At 40.6% G+C, this 16,807-nt stretch overlaps 2 protein-coding genes across 2 annotated transcripts in view; both read left to right on the top strand.

Annotated features, from left to right (window-relative positions):
* The window catches only part of LOC126455873 (probable G-protein coupled receptor CG31760), a 1,325,234-nt gene that overhangs the window by 785,949 nt on the left and 522,478 nt on the right, over nt 1-16,807 (top strand). The gene's annotated exons all lie outside the window — the stretch shown is intronic.
* LOC126455874 (tetra-peptide repeat homeobox protein 1-like) lies at nt 1,000-2,934 on the top strand. Its single transcript, XM_050091634.1, has 2 exons — nt 1,000-1,029; nt 2,560-2,934. The coding sequence occupies exons 1-2, from the start codon at nt 1,018-1,020 to the stop codon at nt 2,932-2,934; spliced, it is 387 nt and encodes a 128-aa protein (XP_049947591.1). The 5' UTR covers nt 1,000-1,017.

The following is a 16,807-nucleotide window of genomic DNA, read 5'->3' as shown; positions in this document are numbered from 1 at the left end:
TGAGATGGGAGAGTGCTTAGGTTTCCATTTGCAGTGTTAATAACTAACTGAATTAGCAATAACACCAAAGATGTGAGGTATCAGATAGCTTAAAGGTACTTCATGTACTAACAGTGCAAGAAGAATGGTATCTGTGAAGCGGAAAATCGCTCATGATTCTGACTAGACATCAGTCACACAGATACTGTGGTTTTGTAGCAAAGAATCATTTTTGACCAAAGACTTTAACGTCAAGGAAATTAAATACCAGATTCGGAGGCAAAAGAAGATGGATTATGGCATTTAGGAACGCAATTTGACTGTTTTAAAAATTTGTAATATCATAATGACAGTGAGACAGAGCTATATAAACAGTGAAACGCGTAGGAGAGGAAGTTTAAAGTTTTGTGGCTGACGCAGACTTACAAATATTTTCATATAAATTCTGAGACAATGAAGTTTTTAGAACGACTTCAGTGTTTAATGGAAGGCGTTGAAAGGTGCTCCATTCCTTATTTACGTTGAGGGTCACTAGTCGAACATGTGACCACGACGTTTTAGAGTTTTACCTTTCTTCTCCTTCTTTTTTTGTTTTTTAGTCGTAAGCATATCTAGAGGTTCAGTGCTGTCCTTTAATACCTTATCCTGTGTTAATTTTCTACTACCTATCTAAGACACTCAACTTCCTAGATAGACTGTTGTGCGTAATGTAAGCTTTGTCTGTCATTATTGGACTGTGTTTTTCCTCAGTGCCTCTCCCTGCGCCAAGTTAACTGACTCTCTGTGCGTTATCAGACGCCCAGTCACCTATTCCCTTCTCTTGGAAAAGGTTTCCCGTTAGCTTCCTTCCTCTCTCTTCAACCCTCCGCAAATTTAGAAAGCTTCATTTACGGTCACCCTGCCTACACCGGTCTCCGACGTAGTCTCCCCCACTACGGTACTTTCCCGGTGGCGGTGAGAGGCTCACGGCCCGCTATATAACCCGGCGCCGCTGCTTGGGGGGCACAGTCGACAGCGACGAGCACGACAAGCAGCAACATGAACCAACTGGTGAGTCACAGACTACTGCTACTGCACCAGCACTCGCCAGATATTATCACAAAGCAGCCTTTCTCTTGTTGTTTGGTGATTTCAGCTTCTTATTAAAGCCCATTCCAAGTTCAAAGTCTTCCTACACAAACCAGGATGCTTGCATAATATACTACACACTGTTTTTCCTAAAATCATAATACCTTGATCGTCATTGATTTGTATCAATGGGGCATGTCGAAAATTTGTGCTGGACTGGGATTGGAAACTGGGTCTCCTGCTTATGATGCAGATGCGCTGACCACTATGTCATCCAGGCACAGTGGTCACCGCAACACCACAGACTACTCTAGCATGCCTCCCATCAGACTTTGATACCCCGCCGGCCGGTGTGGCCGAGTGGTTCTAGGCGCTTCAGTCTGGAACCGCGCGACCGCTACGGTTGCAGGTTCGAATCCTGCCTCGGACATGGATGTGTGTGATGTCCTTAGGTTAGTTAAGTTTAAGTAGTTCTAAGTTATAGGGGACTGATGACCTCAGATGTTAAGTCCCATAGTGCTCAGAGCCATTTGAACCATTTGATAGCCCAAAGTTTGATTGTGTCCAGTGTGAAAAGTGTTATGCGCTATCAGGCATCGTAAGGTGGCTTGCAGAGTATACATGTAGATGCAGATGTACATGCAGAATAAGCTACAGCATTTCTGTGAATCGAAACCACCCCCTAGGACAACTTCCCATGATGATTGGCCTTGACAGCCTGACAGATTTTGCTAGTACTCTCCTACGGCAATTTGGCCCTTATGCACTTAATCTGGTAGGATCACACCATGTCATTCCCCAAAAAACCACTCATCATCACTTTGCCCTACGATGGCAGGGCTTTTACCTTTTTCAGGAGTGTTGTACACATATGTTTTAACCATTGGGTTTCCTCTGTAGTCTCTGGGTTACACAGATATGCACAACCCTTGTCCTTAGTTATCACTTCGCTGAAAAATGAAACACATGTGGATCTGGCCTGACAACAATGTAATGTTTACACTGTTGCCTCAGAACAGTGAGATTTTTGTATGTGGGACCCAGGAGGTGGCGAAATTAGTCATATCTGATTCATGAGTGATTTTCACATTTTCCACTATTGTCTCCATTCTGATACAGAAGTCTTCAAACAGCCTGTTCTCCACTTCTTTTTGCAATTTCCACTCCTTCGTTAATTGATGGCCCACCAATTCCTCATTCGATATCCTGTCTTGTACAACCACACTGGAAGCAGCACAGCCACCTAACCACTGTATTGTGTGATAGTGTACTGTTGACACATGCATCCAAGAATTCAACATAGATGGATGCAAATGCAGAATACAAATTACTGCATTTTTCTCCATTATGTAACTGGCATGTGTCAATTTATTTTGGCTGCTCTAGCAATGTGCTATGGTATTGAGACAGGTGGGTTTCAGAATGTGCTAGAATCTTAAGCCTATTAAACTATGACATCATTACTCTAGAAGTGTGTGGTAAATATTACTAAATGTTTGTTGCTCTTTACAGACCGCAACCATTTTCCTGGCAGTGCTGGGCATGAGCTCTGCAGGCCTGCTTCATGGACTTGGACCCCTGCATGGCCCAATTCTGCCTGGACCAGGACCTTTGCCTGGACCTGGACCACTGCCTGGACCTGGACCTCTTCCTGGACCAGGCCCCCTGAGGCTAGGACCTGGACCCCTGCCAGCCTATGCACCTGTGCATGGTTATGCCCCCCTGCATCTTGGCCCTGGCCCCTTGCCTGGACCAGGCCCCTTGCCTGGACCTGGCCCTCTGCCTGTACTGGGACACCTGAGGTTGGGCCCTGGACCCCTCCCAGGCCCACTGCCTGGTCCTTACCCTGGTCCTCTGGGTCATGGACCTGCTCCTCTGTGGCATTAAGTTACAGTTAAAGGGACTTGCTTCTGTCCCCAAATTATTCAATTCCTCTTTTCTTTATGAAGTACCAAAACTGTTTGTAAAAAGTATTCCTGTCTTCTGTTAAAGTAAATGTGTTGTATTACTTTCATTGTGAGTAATATTGTGGAAAAAATAAAATGTTTGTTAACTTCATGTAATCTACATTTATTTTATGCTTTTACCTGAACACATGATTTAATCACACTAAAAGAAAACACTTCTCCATTATAATTTGGTGTAGCATACCAACACAAGTATTGTTTTATGTTAGTTATGTTTCCATATTCTAATTCTATCTATACACTTGACTGTTTCTCACAGCTGCAGATATACCACTCATGACGGAAATACCCCAGTTCAGACACCTAAAACTGAGTGAAAGTGATTTTAAAATACAGAGATGTGTTTGTTCTACCAGTTATCATGTCAATTTATGTGTAAAACGTTGAATTTAGTACTACAATATTTGAAGAGAATCGAATAGAAAGAGTAAGGAAGAAAAGGTTGTGAAGAAAGCATACCAGCAGATCCACAGGAGTAATATACGAGACGTTATTAAGGAAAGTGATGAAAAAAATTTTTCACTCTAACGACTCACTGAGTCACATTTCCGAATACAGAAGCTGCTGTGTTGTCTTACTTATTCTCTTATTCATCGTCAAAGTGCTAGTGTGGAGTTTCAGTGAAGAGATTAAAACTCAGCTGAATAGAACACCCAATGGTGAAGTTTCTGATATTCGACTGCAGCAGTGGGAACACACCAAAACTTAAGTAGTATGTCTGCTTGTAGCCCTTCTCAGGTTACATTCCTCTGTGTTCTAATCACTTAACTGAACCTCCGCATTTGCATTTGCAAGGCATATTGACTGTCGGAGAGAGGTATATGCGTCAATTATCGGGGAGTCACAACAAAAATTGTCTTCCTGGAAATGCACATTTTACAAGATTAAATAAATGTCAGTCTCATAGTTTTAGTGTGCAGCTCGGTAATTTAGCTTTCCTCCCCAACGACGTTCAACAATGCCGGCATAGCTGCGGCGGCTATTCTTTCGTCGAGTTGACTTCCTATCGGAAGAGCTGAATTTTACAATGCAAGTCTCCATTGCATCGGGAGAAGGGAATTAGGACGTAACTCGGTAGTAAACTGAAAAACTTGCGACTCCCACATATTATAACTTTCGCTTAACACAATACTGAGACATCTCGATTACATTCATCCTCCTCGCACCAGCTCACAAGACCGACAGACAGCGACATCGGTGAAAAAAGAGAAATGAGGTACTGCTCTGTTTGTTCTTCCATTTTTTTGTCAGTGCATACATATCCATATATCCCTATGACAATGTCATACGGAGACGGCCCGAATATTTATTTATATGTGTAGGCCATTTAAAGAACTTAAACAACTGCCCCCTCCCATCCTCCCCACTGTATACTGTCGTGATCCTTGTCTCTGGATGTCAGTATACAGTGGTGATGCAATGCAGTATTTGCATCTTTAAAAACTCTTGGCTTGTCAAGGTACTGAGACCTCTATTTGTGGGCAAGTTTACCTCGTTTACTCACAGAACGTGTCATTACAAAATAGATATATCTAATTTTGTTTAATTTACACTTTACACATTATTACTACTATTATTTACAAAAAAAAATTAAAGGTTGCATCAACAGGCGCATTTGAATTTAAAGTCTGTGGTCTGATTCTTGTAATTTAACCGATGTTATTGCGTCATTGTCCAGCGCATGCACTTGAGTTTGTTAATGCGGCAGTTAAGTTGCGGTGCACATGATCATGCTACAATTTCAATAAAAGTGATCATCCCCTTGCTTCAACGTGGCGTGCTGCGGCTTGTGCATAGTGGGATCATCGATACTGTGGCGAGGAGGTTCATCATCTACGGTCCAGGCAGTGTTCCTGTCATAATTCACATGTTTCGATGGTTGAACGCCGCTCACTCCATCAGTATCCCGAAGACATTTGAATGGGCTCAAGGCAAGCCTCCAGTGCCTTTAGTCGTTTCCATATCCTCTCTGAGATAGAACGTCTTGTCGATAACCGAGTCCACCGAAGATATAAACGTTAGTCACTGCTCAGCAATGGCATACGTTTTCTCACAGAAACACACGGAACTACGGGTTTCAGTTCTTCACATTTGCAGTTGTTAGTTCACATATGCAGATCTGAAAAACATATTCAGCTTTACATAGTCTTTACATTTCATCGTTGATACGATAACCTAAGTATTTAAATTTTAAAATATATTGACACTCCGGGTTTGCGTATCTCATGCTCCGTATAAGTACATTTTCAGGTTGCGATTACATTTCTTTTCTTAAATGTTATACAAAAGTTATAGACACTGTTCAGAAATTATACATGCAAGACATTTAATATTACGTACATTTCTTGTATCCCATGACATCTTTCAGTTTTTGCATTATTATTTTTATCACATTTTACTCCCAGGCATTAATCTTTTGAATATTTATTTGTGAGCAGTCTGTATTCGTAGTCTCATCTCACACTGACATTACTCATTTTCCAGTATTGACAAAGTATTTGCATACAACATTACCACATGATACATATAAGTTTTGCTGGAAGGAGCATTTAGTTTTTACTCTACTACTGGAATTCTTTGTTCATCCGAGAGTACTATTGAGTACAACATTTGATAACTATCTATTCGTGTTGATCAACTTACTTTGTGTTTGCTATCTAGTGATACATTCTGACAGTACAGTATTGCATTATACAAGTGTCATCATCGGCAGTAAATAATGTACTTCAATGTCAGTGACTTATACTTCATTTTACTACAGGATAACACTCTTGTGTATTATGTTGTGCACAAATATGTCTCTACGAGAATGAACAAGTGTAAAACAACGCTGAGATACCTTGTGTTCGTGAGAAAATGTATTGTAATAACTCTTGCGTGGTCCTCTCCTCTGTCGCATGGACTTGTAATGCGTGGTATGACCACTTTGAATCTGGAGCACAAGCCCTAAGTCCAACTTTTTTATGCATCTGGCGTACTGTAGCTTTGTCATACATGCATTCACTCTATCACACTCACACATATTTTTATACATGCAATCATTTATTTTTGGTGCGGCCCTTGTGCTTCGGTAGCAGACGCCTAACTATTGTGTTCCCTATTTTACACATGACGTGACTCTGCATCGTTCGCTGGAAGAACACTTAAATACTAACTTAAAACTAAGTGCATAGTTGCTCGCTGGCTACTAATGCGTCACGCTTCCAGTATTTATATCTTCAATTTCTGTCAGTCCGTAGTTCATTCTTTATTCTCTTTTTTATGATTTGGAAGGGCGCACATGTTGGTACTGCGGTTGTAGTTTTGTCTTACCTTTTTGCAACTGCAAAGAAAAGTTTTGTCTTAGGGGGGCACAATCCTGTCTCTTGTAGTGTATTCAAGACTTAATTTATATTCCTTTATTCTTCTTGTAGATACCTCATTTCGTGTAGGGTGTAAATAGACACTTGTATAGATGTGAATAACTTGTACATATTATCATAGTGTGTGCTAGTTTTCTGTACATAACATTTACTTCGTCCTCTGTATAGCTTAGCTCTTACTAATTCCTTAATCTAGTTTAGTATTGTAGTGTAGACGTTTTATTTCCTTGCTAGTCAACTCATATTATAAGGTTTTTCCAAACGTAGATTGCTTGACGTTTCTTTGATAAGCTGGGCAGCTATCCGGCGGCTTACACTCTGCTGTGTGCATTCGCAGAGGTTGTCAACCTAAAAGCTAGGTACTGCGCATGCGCAGTTCTGTCCTCACCCCATTTCGCTACTTAACATGAGCTGCATCTTAATCGCATGCCAACCGTGTGTTTAAACAGTGCAGTGTCAATTTAAAGAATTTCTTGGGCTCGGAGAGGGTAATATTTTCTGAGCTACTCTTGCCTGTAAACGTCTAATAAAAATCTTACATAACTAAAACTTATATTCTAATAAGGCATCACACATGACACAGGCAAAATTGAAATCTTTCCTTAATGGTTCAAATGGCTCTGAGCACTATGGGACTCAACTGCTGTGGTCATAAGTCCCCTAGAACTTAGAACTACTTAAATCTAACTAACCTAAGGACAGCACACAACACCCAGCCATCACGAGGCAGAGAAAATCCCTGACCCCGCCGGGAATCGAACCCGGGAACCCGGGCGTGGGAAGCGAGAACGCTACCGCACGACCACGAGATGCGGGCTCTTTCCTTAATACTAAACATGAGTCGTAATAAGTATATTCAAGTGGGCAGTAGGTCGTCTGTTATATACCCTTTTATACATTCCTCAAAGCCGTGCTTGATCAGTGTCAAATTTTATTTGGTGCTCAAATTCACGTAAATCTTTATGTGGCTAGAGCTCTTTATCCTTATCCGTGTTTAAGTATACTAACTTATAGACACCTGGGAGAGTGATTTTTGATATAACAGATGGCCCTGTGAACAACAGCTGCCACTTGCGATTCAACTTACCACACGTCGTCGATTTTGGATGGGTCCTAAGGAGTATTTGCTGTCCGACATGGTACTCTACGGCGCGTCCAAATTTTCTATCATACAATTGTTTTCTGTACTCAGCCTTTTCTTCATTGCTGACAAGTGTCGGGCATATTTTCTCCTTATGCGATATTTCCTTCCTATGGATCTGGGTACAGGTTTTTCCCAGTCGTCTACTTGTCTTTTGTCAAACAGTAATTCCGTAGGCGTAAAGGCGGCTGAGCTATGTGGGAGATTGTTAACAATTTGGTGGACTGGAGTACCGCATTCGATCGACCTTGTGTGCTTGTGGGGTGTGTAGTCAGGATGAATCTTAAATTTCTTAAATATCCTATGGGACTTGCTTCTAGGTGAAATCTCAATACAAGTATATGTTTAACGTTGTCTGTAAAGTATGAGGCATTGGTCGTCAACAATAATTTCGGCTTGTCCACTGGGTAGATAATCCGTTGTAATGCTTCAGATGATGGAGGTAACAGTCACTGACAGCGCAGCATGTTCTTTGACATATTTGGAGAAAACTTCGTACAGCGCAGCATCATATCGCACAGTTCCTTTTCCTTGTGGATACGGTCAACCCGCGACCAAGGAAACTATCTTCAAGGGTCTTTTAGTAAATATCGGGTATCGTTCAATTAGTTTTGATTTGTTTTTTTCCTTAGCCTTCTGACACACTACACATTTCCGTACTACCTGCAGAAATTTTCGTCTTAAATTTGGATAGTAACAATAAGTGTTTATCTTACTAAGGCATTTGGAGACGCCATAGTGTCTCCAAACATTGTGAGTATATAATATAAGTGTATATATATAAGGCATCAGCAATTACATTTTGATTACCTTTGATGTACACAATTTCAAAACCAATTTCCTGTCAATAGAAACACCACCTAGCGACCCTCCTGTGTAAGAGTTTACAGGTGAGAAGGAAGGACAAAGACTGATGGTCGCAGTACACCTTCGTATTTGTAGATAATAGATTTCAGCTATCAGACGTCCTTTGGAATTTTTATTGGCAGATCTAGATTTCAGCTAGAAACTAGCCATTATCAATGCACTATCATTTTTGGTCAATGAATGTAATGCCTGTCGGTAGGGCTTTGTCCACAGTTCATTGAATACAAGTATTACATGCATTAACCAAAAACGATAGTGCATTGAGAATGGCTAATTTCCAGCTGAAATCTAGATCTGCCAATAAAAATTCCAAAGGACGACTGATAGCTGAAATCTATTATTTACAATTCAAAATAACGGTCGCTGCGTGCAACAGCCTCTGAATGGAGGGTAACCTGACACCTTGGTATGCTTTCCCCACAGGTAATATTCGAACTTCTTAAACGACCATGTTACAACCAGAGCTTCCAATTCAGACATAAAATATGCTCGTTCAGCTTCAGATAGGGTCCTACTAGCAAAACTAATTTCCTTGGTAAGATCCCCATTCGTGACAGTGATTTGGACAAACAAGCATCCAGGCCTTGCAAGGAAGCGTCTGCACATGTACAAAAATCCTGGGTCATGTCAGGATGATGTAACATATTGACATACATAAGAGCTTCTGTAATGCTGTCAAAGTCAGTTTGGCGTTGCTTGATCCATAACCAAGGCTGCTTCTTCCGTAGAAGTTTCAATAGAGCATCACTGTTTAAAAGCTGCTGTGGTACAAATTTTGTGAAGAAAGATACTAATCCACGACATCCCTTCAACTGTTTCTTATTTTGAGTTACAGGGCAGTGTCTGATATCATCTAGCTTTTTAGGGTCTTGAAGTGTGCCTGAGGTAATATTATTTGTACAAGGAATTTAATACTTTCCTTACTGAAATGTGACTTCATTGGATTGGCTGTATTCCGAAAACCGATACAAGACTTGAGCCAAGAGACTTACGTATTCTGACCAAGTGGGGGTATCAATCAGCACATCATTAGCATACTCAGTAACTCAAGCTCTAAGACTCGATATAAAGCAGAAATAAATGCGCCTGAACTGACGCTTAAACCAAACGGGAGACCAAAGAATGCATAGCTTTTTGCCGCACAGACAAAAGCAGTGTAATTACACCTATCTTCATGTACTGCAATTTGCCAGTACAAAGTTTAAAAATCTATTATAATGCGTTACTGAACGTTACGGAATTTTAGAAGCTGTTCTTACAGGATGTCCGGCCGTGTCCTTAGAGGCACAATAACTTTATTTATACGTCGTGGCCGAGCACAAGGCGGACGCTACCGTCTGATTTTCTAACGGCCAAAATGGGGCTACACTCCGGAGATAAGTATAGTTGTATTATTTACGAGTTTAGCATTCTACTGATCTATTTCGTTACAGCCTCTTTCTTGGCGCATGGGATGGTGTGTGACGAAAAGCAGAAGGTATCGTGTGGATACACCTCCAAAGCATCTCTTTTTTTATGCCCAAAGAATCCGTGGCTTCTTGGCAGGCATCGTTTCGTCATTTTCGAAACTAATCTCGTTAAGGATATATCAATGTCATCTCTGATGTTTTGCACTACCGCATAAAAGTTGTGGATGTCTTGTTTTCTTATGGTGGGTTCGGTTATTTTCTTCTGAAGCTGATTAAAAAGTACATCAGTATGAGGTATTATCTTATTGAAAAATGATAGCCTGAAAATAATTTCGTTATCTTGCAGTCTTTGTTTGTATGAACCAGCTTTTTCAATAATGGATGATAATTTTATGCTCTAGTTGTTTCAATGACTTCCATAACAGTAATAGATTATCCCTGTTTCCAAAAACATCTTTTACTACTAGTGAATGGTAGTTCCATCACGTGACACACACAAGTGGCAAGTTCTTCTGAATAATGCTATGCCACGCTTTTGATCTCTGTGGCGAATTAGAAAAGAAAGAAGAAATACCAGAAAAGATCCGGGCTTTGCGTAATCAGAGGCTGCCTTAGCATTAATATCTTATCCCTATCCGCCTTGCTACTCATAACGTTTGCACCGTTGTAACTCTGAGCTATTAGTTTTGCTCCGTCATCGCCAATTAATGGTTCAGTTTCTTTCGGAATACTCGCAGCTATAGTATGAGCATTCTGACTTTCTGGATTAACGAAGTTCCAAAATCTTTCAGCAGGTTTTCCCTCAACAACATAATGCAAAACAATAACCAATTGAAATTCGCGATACATCTGTGGTTTCATCCTCGATTATTGCAAATTAATCGCCACGTTTTATTTCTTTACGAACTTCGTCGTGGTACACTTCCAACATGCATTGCAGCAGTTCATTCTGAACAGTCTTAGAAATACCTTTGAAATCTGATGGACTTGAAGGTCTTAATCCAGTTCCGCGCCGAACTGAATTAGCTCACGAAAATCCTTATTATTTTGAGAGGCGTCATATTCATCGTAGCCCCTGAGAGCCAGTTGTAAAGCACCACAGAACCGAATGCAGTTTACAATTAAATTCAATACAGATCTAGTCTTTTCTACTCTTTTGTTGTCACTGTCAGTTGTTTGTCTACATTGCAAATATATTTTCTGATGAACGTTGGTATTGCCTAGAAATGACATATTTTTCATGTGTCACTTTGACAGTTCATGTACTTTCATTGTAGATCATATATTCCAAGTATCAGTTATTTCAGTCTTACACCAATGAACGTCTACCCAAAGTAACACACAAGGAAAACAAAAAATAACGTTGCTTTCTTCAGTGGCACAAATCCATTTGTTCTTTTGGTACATTTCTGCACTGAACGTATGGCATCGGCTTTTTGTTTGCTGCTGCAGACTCAGATTTGGGATTCGCGTACCTAGTGTATTTTATCTGAATTTTTTCACTGTCAGTCCTGTCACTAAATGGCGTTTCCAAGAACTGATATATTTTGTTCATGTTTGCTATTTTCACAGTCAACTGAATATCCACTTACAGATAACGCTGTGCACACATCTATATATGGTCAGTTACCTGACCTCAGAATAACTACAAAGTGATTGTTCAGAAATGTATTACATGAACGTAACAAGTATAAACAGAAATTCTACACTGTTGATTGGAAAACAGATGCTTAACAGGTGCTGAATACGTTAGTATTTTTGTTCTACAGCAATAGCTCTTCTGTTGTGAAATATACCAATATTGAAATACAGCCTCTTACTTTCAAAATCCAAGGGCATAATTATATTCAAATTATATGTAGCCATTTATAACGATATTAAAAGGTATTATTCTTGTATTCGATTTAATTGAGCATTAATTTGCATTTAGGAATGCATTAGCAATAACTTGCAGAAAGATTGTTAAATCAGATTACAAGAAATTTGCGGCCACAATATATTCTAACACAATTGCTAGATGGGAGATGGTGCTTTTCGAGGTTCTGCACTTTACTGCTCTCTGACAGAAGGAACGTAAAGCTCTGATCCAGATCAGCTGTGGCTCCATCTCCGCCATAAGAAGCGTGTAGCAACAGACGGCCGAGCCCTTCACACAGTACTTGAGACGGCAGATGGTGCTAATCTGCAGTTTCTTTCTCTTCCCTACAGTTGGTGCCACAGCACAGCTGCACTGCCTCAGATGCCACCCTTGATAATAACAATAGTGATAGTAATAGCAGAGAAAGCAAAATACAGTTATAGAAGTACAAAAGTGATATTTTCTGACATAACAATCTCTGAGGGAGAAAAATTTGACAAACAGCACCAGATAGGGAGATTGGGGAATGAGGGATGTCTGGAAGGAAAGAAAAAGCAAATATCATTGTTGTTGTGGCTGTTCGTTTCTCTGATACAGTAAGGGAAATCTTTCCAAAATCAGGTTCCTACAACTACGAAAGGCTTAGAGAAGAAGGAAATGTTGCACAGGGAACCTATGTTGCTGCTGTGTTGTTCAGAAAAGTCGTTAATGTCGAGGAGAGGTACGGGGCACTGTCCACATTGATAAGACACAGAATGTGTGGAAATATCCTCGCCTGTCTGCTCGTAGCTACACTGAAGTGCCAAAGAAACCGGTATAGGCATGCGTATTCAAATACAGAGGTATGTAAAAATGCAGAATACGGCGCTGCGTTCGACAACGCCTATATAAGACAACAAGTGTCTGGCGCAGTTTTTAGAGCGGTTACTGCTGCTTCAGTGGCAGCTTGTCTAGACTTAAGTGAGTCTGAACGTCGTGTTATAGTCAGAGCACGAGCGATGGGTCACAGCATCTCCGAGGTAGCGACAAAGAAGGGATTTTCCAGTACGACCATTTCACGAGTGTACTGCGAATATAAGGAACCCGGTAAACATCAAATCTCTGACGTTGTTGCGACCGGAGAAAGATCCTGCAAGAGCGGGACCAACGACGACTGAAGAGAATAGTTCAACGTGACAAAAGTGCAACATTGCTGCAAATTGCTGCGGATTTCAATGCTGGGTCGTCAACAAGTATCAACTTGCCAACCATTCAATAACCATCATCGATATGGGTTTTCGGAGCCGAAGGCCCACACATCTACCCTTCATGACTGCAATACACAAAACTTTATGCTTCGCCTGGGCCGATCAACACCAACATTGGACTCTTGGCGACTGGAAACATGTTGCCTGGTCGGACGAGTCTCATTTAAAATTGTAGCGATCGGATGGACATGTAGGGATATGCAGACAACCTCATGAATCCATGGCCCTGCATGTTAGCAGGGGGCTTTTCAAGCTGGTGGAGGCTCTGTAATAGTATGCAGCGTATAAAGTTGGAGTGATATAGGACCTCTGATACGTCTAGATACAACTCTGACAGGTGACACGTACGAATGCGTCCTGTCTGACCACCTGCATCCATTCATGTCCCTTGTGCATTCCGACGGATTTGGGCAATTCCAGCAGAAAAATGCGACATCCCACAAGTCCAGAATTGCTACGTAGCGGCTCCAGGAACACTCTTGTGAGTTTAAACACTTCTGCTGGCCACCTATCTCCCCAGACACGAACATTATTTAGCATATCTGGTACTCCTTGCAACGTGCTGTTCAGAAGAGATCTCCATGTCCTAGTACTTTTATGGATTTATGGACAGCCCTGAAGGATTCATGGTTTCAGTTCCCTCCAGCACTACTTCAGACATTAGTCGAGTCTATGCCACGTCGTGTTGCAGCACTTCTGCGTTCTCACGGGAGTGCTGCACGATATTAGGCAGATGTAACAGTTTCTTCGGCTCTTCAGTGTAGAATAGCTGTGCACTAGATGGTGAAATGTGATGAAAATGTCGCACAGCATAGATTTATCGTAAGAAGGAGTTCATTCCCGTCTCCAAGAGCAACATGCGCTTCTCTGCAAAAGACCTTGCAGAATAATATCGCTGTAATCGACAAATGGAAGTGCAAACGTTTCTGCGTATTTATTTTTCAGGTCAAAATGGAAGATATTTTTATATTTTTGCAAGGCATAGAGAGATGCTGACTCCTTCTTGAATACAGCAGCTTTGGGCTGAGCCCAGTTTAAGTTTTCATCTATTATTAGCCCTAGGCTATTTACTGAGAAACAGAAATTTTTTGTCGCATTTACGATTATCGATGTTAGGGATCTCCACTATTTTGAAATACTATGTTGACCAAACAGAAATGTTTGTGTTTTGGGTGGACTGAGCTTGACTCTTATATTCTGGGCACGTTTTGATCATGAAGCAGGTCAACATTGACATTCTGGCCTCAAGTGTACTGGCTTTTCTTTGCAGTACACCTGGAGGATATCAGCATACATGTGCGGCATTCACATAGAATGAAAAGAGGATCAGAGTGAATACTGTACCCTAGGACACGGCTGTGTAGATTGTGACTTTGTGGTCCTTCACATAACGCATTGTTCACGAGACGTTACGTTTAAGAGAAGCTATTGCACTTCACCTAAAGTAAAATGTGAGGCTTCTAAAGTAAACTATCGGAGCTGATAGTATTAAGGCTCTGTTAATATTTCAAAAGAACAAGTTGCCTCTTCTGTGACTATTGCTAGCTTTCTATCGTCTGTTGATTTTATTAAAGGAAATTCCCTACCACGATGTTTGAGGAAACCTGAATGGAATTAGTCTAGTGGGATGTAGTTGAATAATTGTTGATATAGGTGTCGTCTGCGTATTTTTAAGGTCTTGGACAGTCCCTAAGAATAAAATGGAGAGGTAGTCAGAGGGTGCGGTGGCGACTTCCTCCTCTTGTAGTGACTTGCCATGTTCCTATTTGTAGGCAGGATAGAAAACTCTTGATGCGAAAAAGTGGTTGAAAACATATTATTGTGGACCGTAGTGGCTCGACAGTAAGATGACTGTTTGCGATGTCGTCGTGTCGAATAGATTTATCTGATACCCATGCTAGATTTTATGATGTTACCGGCAATATGCTTAAGCCAAAATGTTTCGTGAAATAACAGTTTGTAGTTGAATTTTCGTTGTCGATAAAGTGAAGTAACAGTGTAGCTCCTTGACTTGGACACTAGAGTGACGTCATTAAAGCTTCCACTTCAAGTATTTTAATTAATTTTTACGTGGAGGAATAGTGATCAGGGGTCATTTACATTGCGGATGGTAGCCATTTGTACAGGCATTCGAACATCAGTCTTCCTGCAGCCATGTTAACCAAATTCAGAACGACAAACTGGATCTGGCGCCGAAACAATTTCTGAGAATCAAACAATTCCTTTTGCAAACTGTTTTAACAGCCCTGAGATTAATGCTAAGCTAATGGCACCACTGTGTGTTCACCTTTCGGATTTTACGTGCAAAAACGGTACCCCGTAAATAACCCCGAACTGGAGCGAGACTGATGATTCAAATTTGGTCCACCTTGTGTCGGACCTTGTTCTAGGATAAATACAAAGCGTTTGGAAAAATATTGCTTCGTTCGCATTTTAGGTGCTAATAACACATTTTTGTGAGAGGTTTTTGAAAAATCGCCACCGCATATTTTAAACTTGTACGAATGGATTACATCTTTGCAGGAAGGTAGATAAATGGATAAAGTTTTTCTGGAGGTTTCTGAAGCGTGTCACTTCTACGCTTTAAACTTGTACGAAACGGTTCAAACATTACACGAAGGTAGATAAATGGATAAACTCAAAAAGAAATTTTTCATCGAGTAATCTTTATCCGTTGTCGAGATACGATGGTTTAAACTCGAGATAAATGTAGCATGCAAAATTCGTTCTTACGAGAATTGAATGAGCAGAAACGGTTTATAGTGAATCACATAAATTTAAGAAAACTGTACTCGTAAGATAAAATTGAAAACTCACTTTGAAACATTTGCTTCATTTGTATTTTTCGCGCGAAAAACGCTTTTTTGAATGTTTTTTTTTTATTTGTGCCATTTCTGTGTTTCAAACTTGTGGGAATATTTTCAAATTTTGTAAAAAGATAGGGAAATACATATAATTATTGGTCGTCCTGTTATTTTGTAAAAGCTTTATCCGTTGCCACTACATAAGCAACAGGGTTCCAAAGACAATAAAAAATCTACACCGGATCAATTATCGGTCGAATCAACAAATATCTACATCGGTTGCCAAGCTATGACAGTGTAATGTGACAATTATGATAGGGTAAAGGTTGAGAACTAGAATGCAAAATGCTCCTTTCGTAGCACAAAATTGTGAATATGTGCTGGGCAGAGTTCCGGATGTAAAGGAAGGGAACCAACTATTCAGCTTATGCGCCAGCTTCAGCGACTTTTGAATCAAAACTTTTTGACATATTCGCGCTCTTTTACGAATTAACACATCTTCCATGGCGCAGTGAGCTCTCTTAGAGTCACTCGCTGTTACTTATCTGGTGACGGGTATTTATGTGCATCTAGAGAGTGGGATGCATCTACAATAGGAAGAATCTCACAGTGGGGGTGCATCTTTAATAGGAATTAACCAAGAGAAGGGTTATATTCATCTTAAACTTTAATGACACGTTGTGTCACGCTCACCGAGATGACGAATTCCATATTGAATGACAAGATTGAATGATATGACATCATGTTTTACTTGACTCCATGTATTATAACGTATTACATGACATGGGTAGTAGTACTCAAGAACTTGTTGCTGGACAAGTGTCGTAAGATCAACATATAGCAGCCAGGGTGTTCCACTTGAAGTTGCTGATCCACATGATCACAAACTAAAGCGATCTGTGACTCTTTGTTCTTCATGTATAGCGCTGAGTGGCAAAAGCGTGGCCTCCACATATCCTCCTCTGGCTGGAAGAAAAAATACGCCCCAACGATGTCGATAAGCTGAAAAATTGGAGAACAATGCAACCTGCCAGAAATACTTGTTTCATGTTTTATTTTAGTGGTATAACCGGCTTCGGGCTACCATACCCATCTCCAGAGGGCA

This window comes from Schistocerca serialis, chromosome 2 (genome assembly GCF_023864345.2).
Source record: "Schistocerca serialis cubense isolate TAMUIC-IGC-003099 chromosome 2, iqSchSeri2.2, whole genome shotgun sequence".
Taxonomy (NCBI): Eukaryota; Metazoa; Arthropoda; class Insecta; order Orthoptera; family Acrididae; genus Schistocerca; species Schistocerca serialis.
Note: the sequence above shows the minus strand (reverse complement) of the source record. Positions and strands in the feature narration are given on the sequence as shown.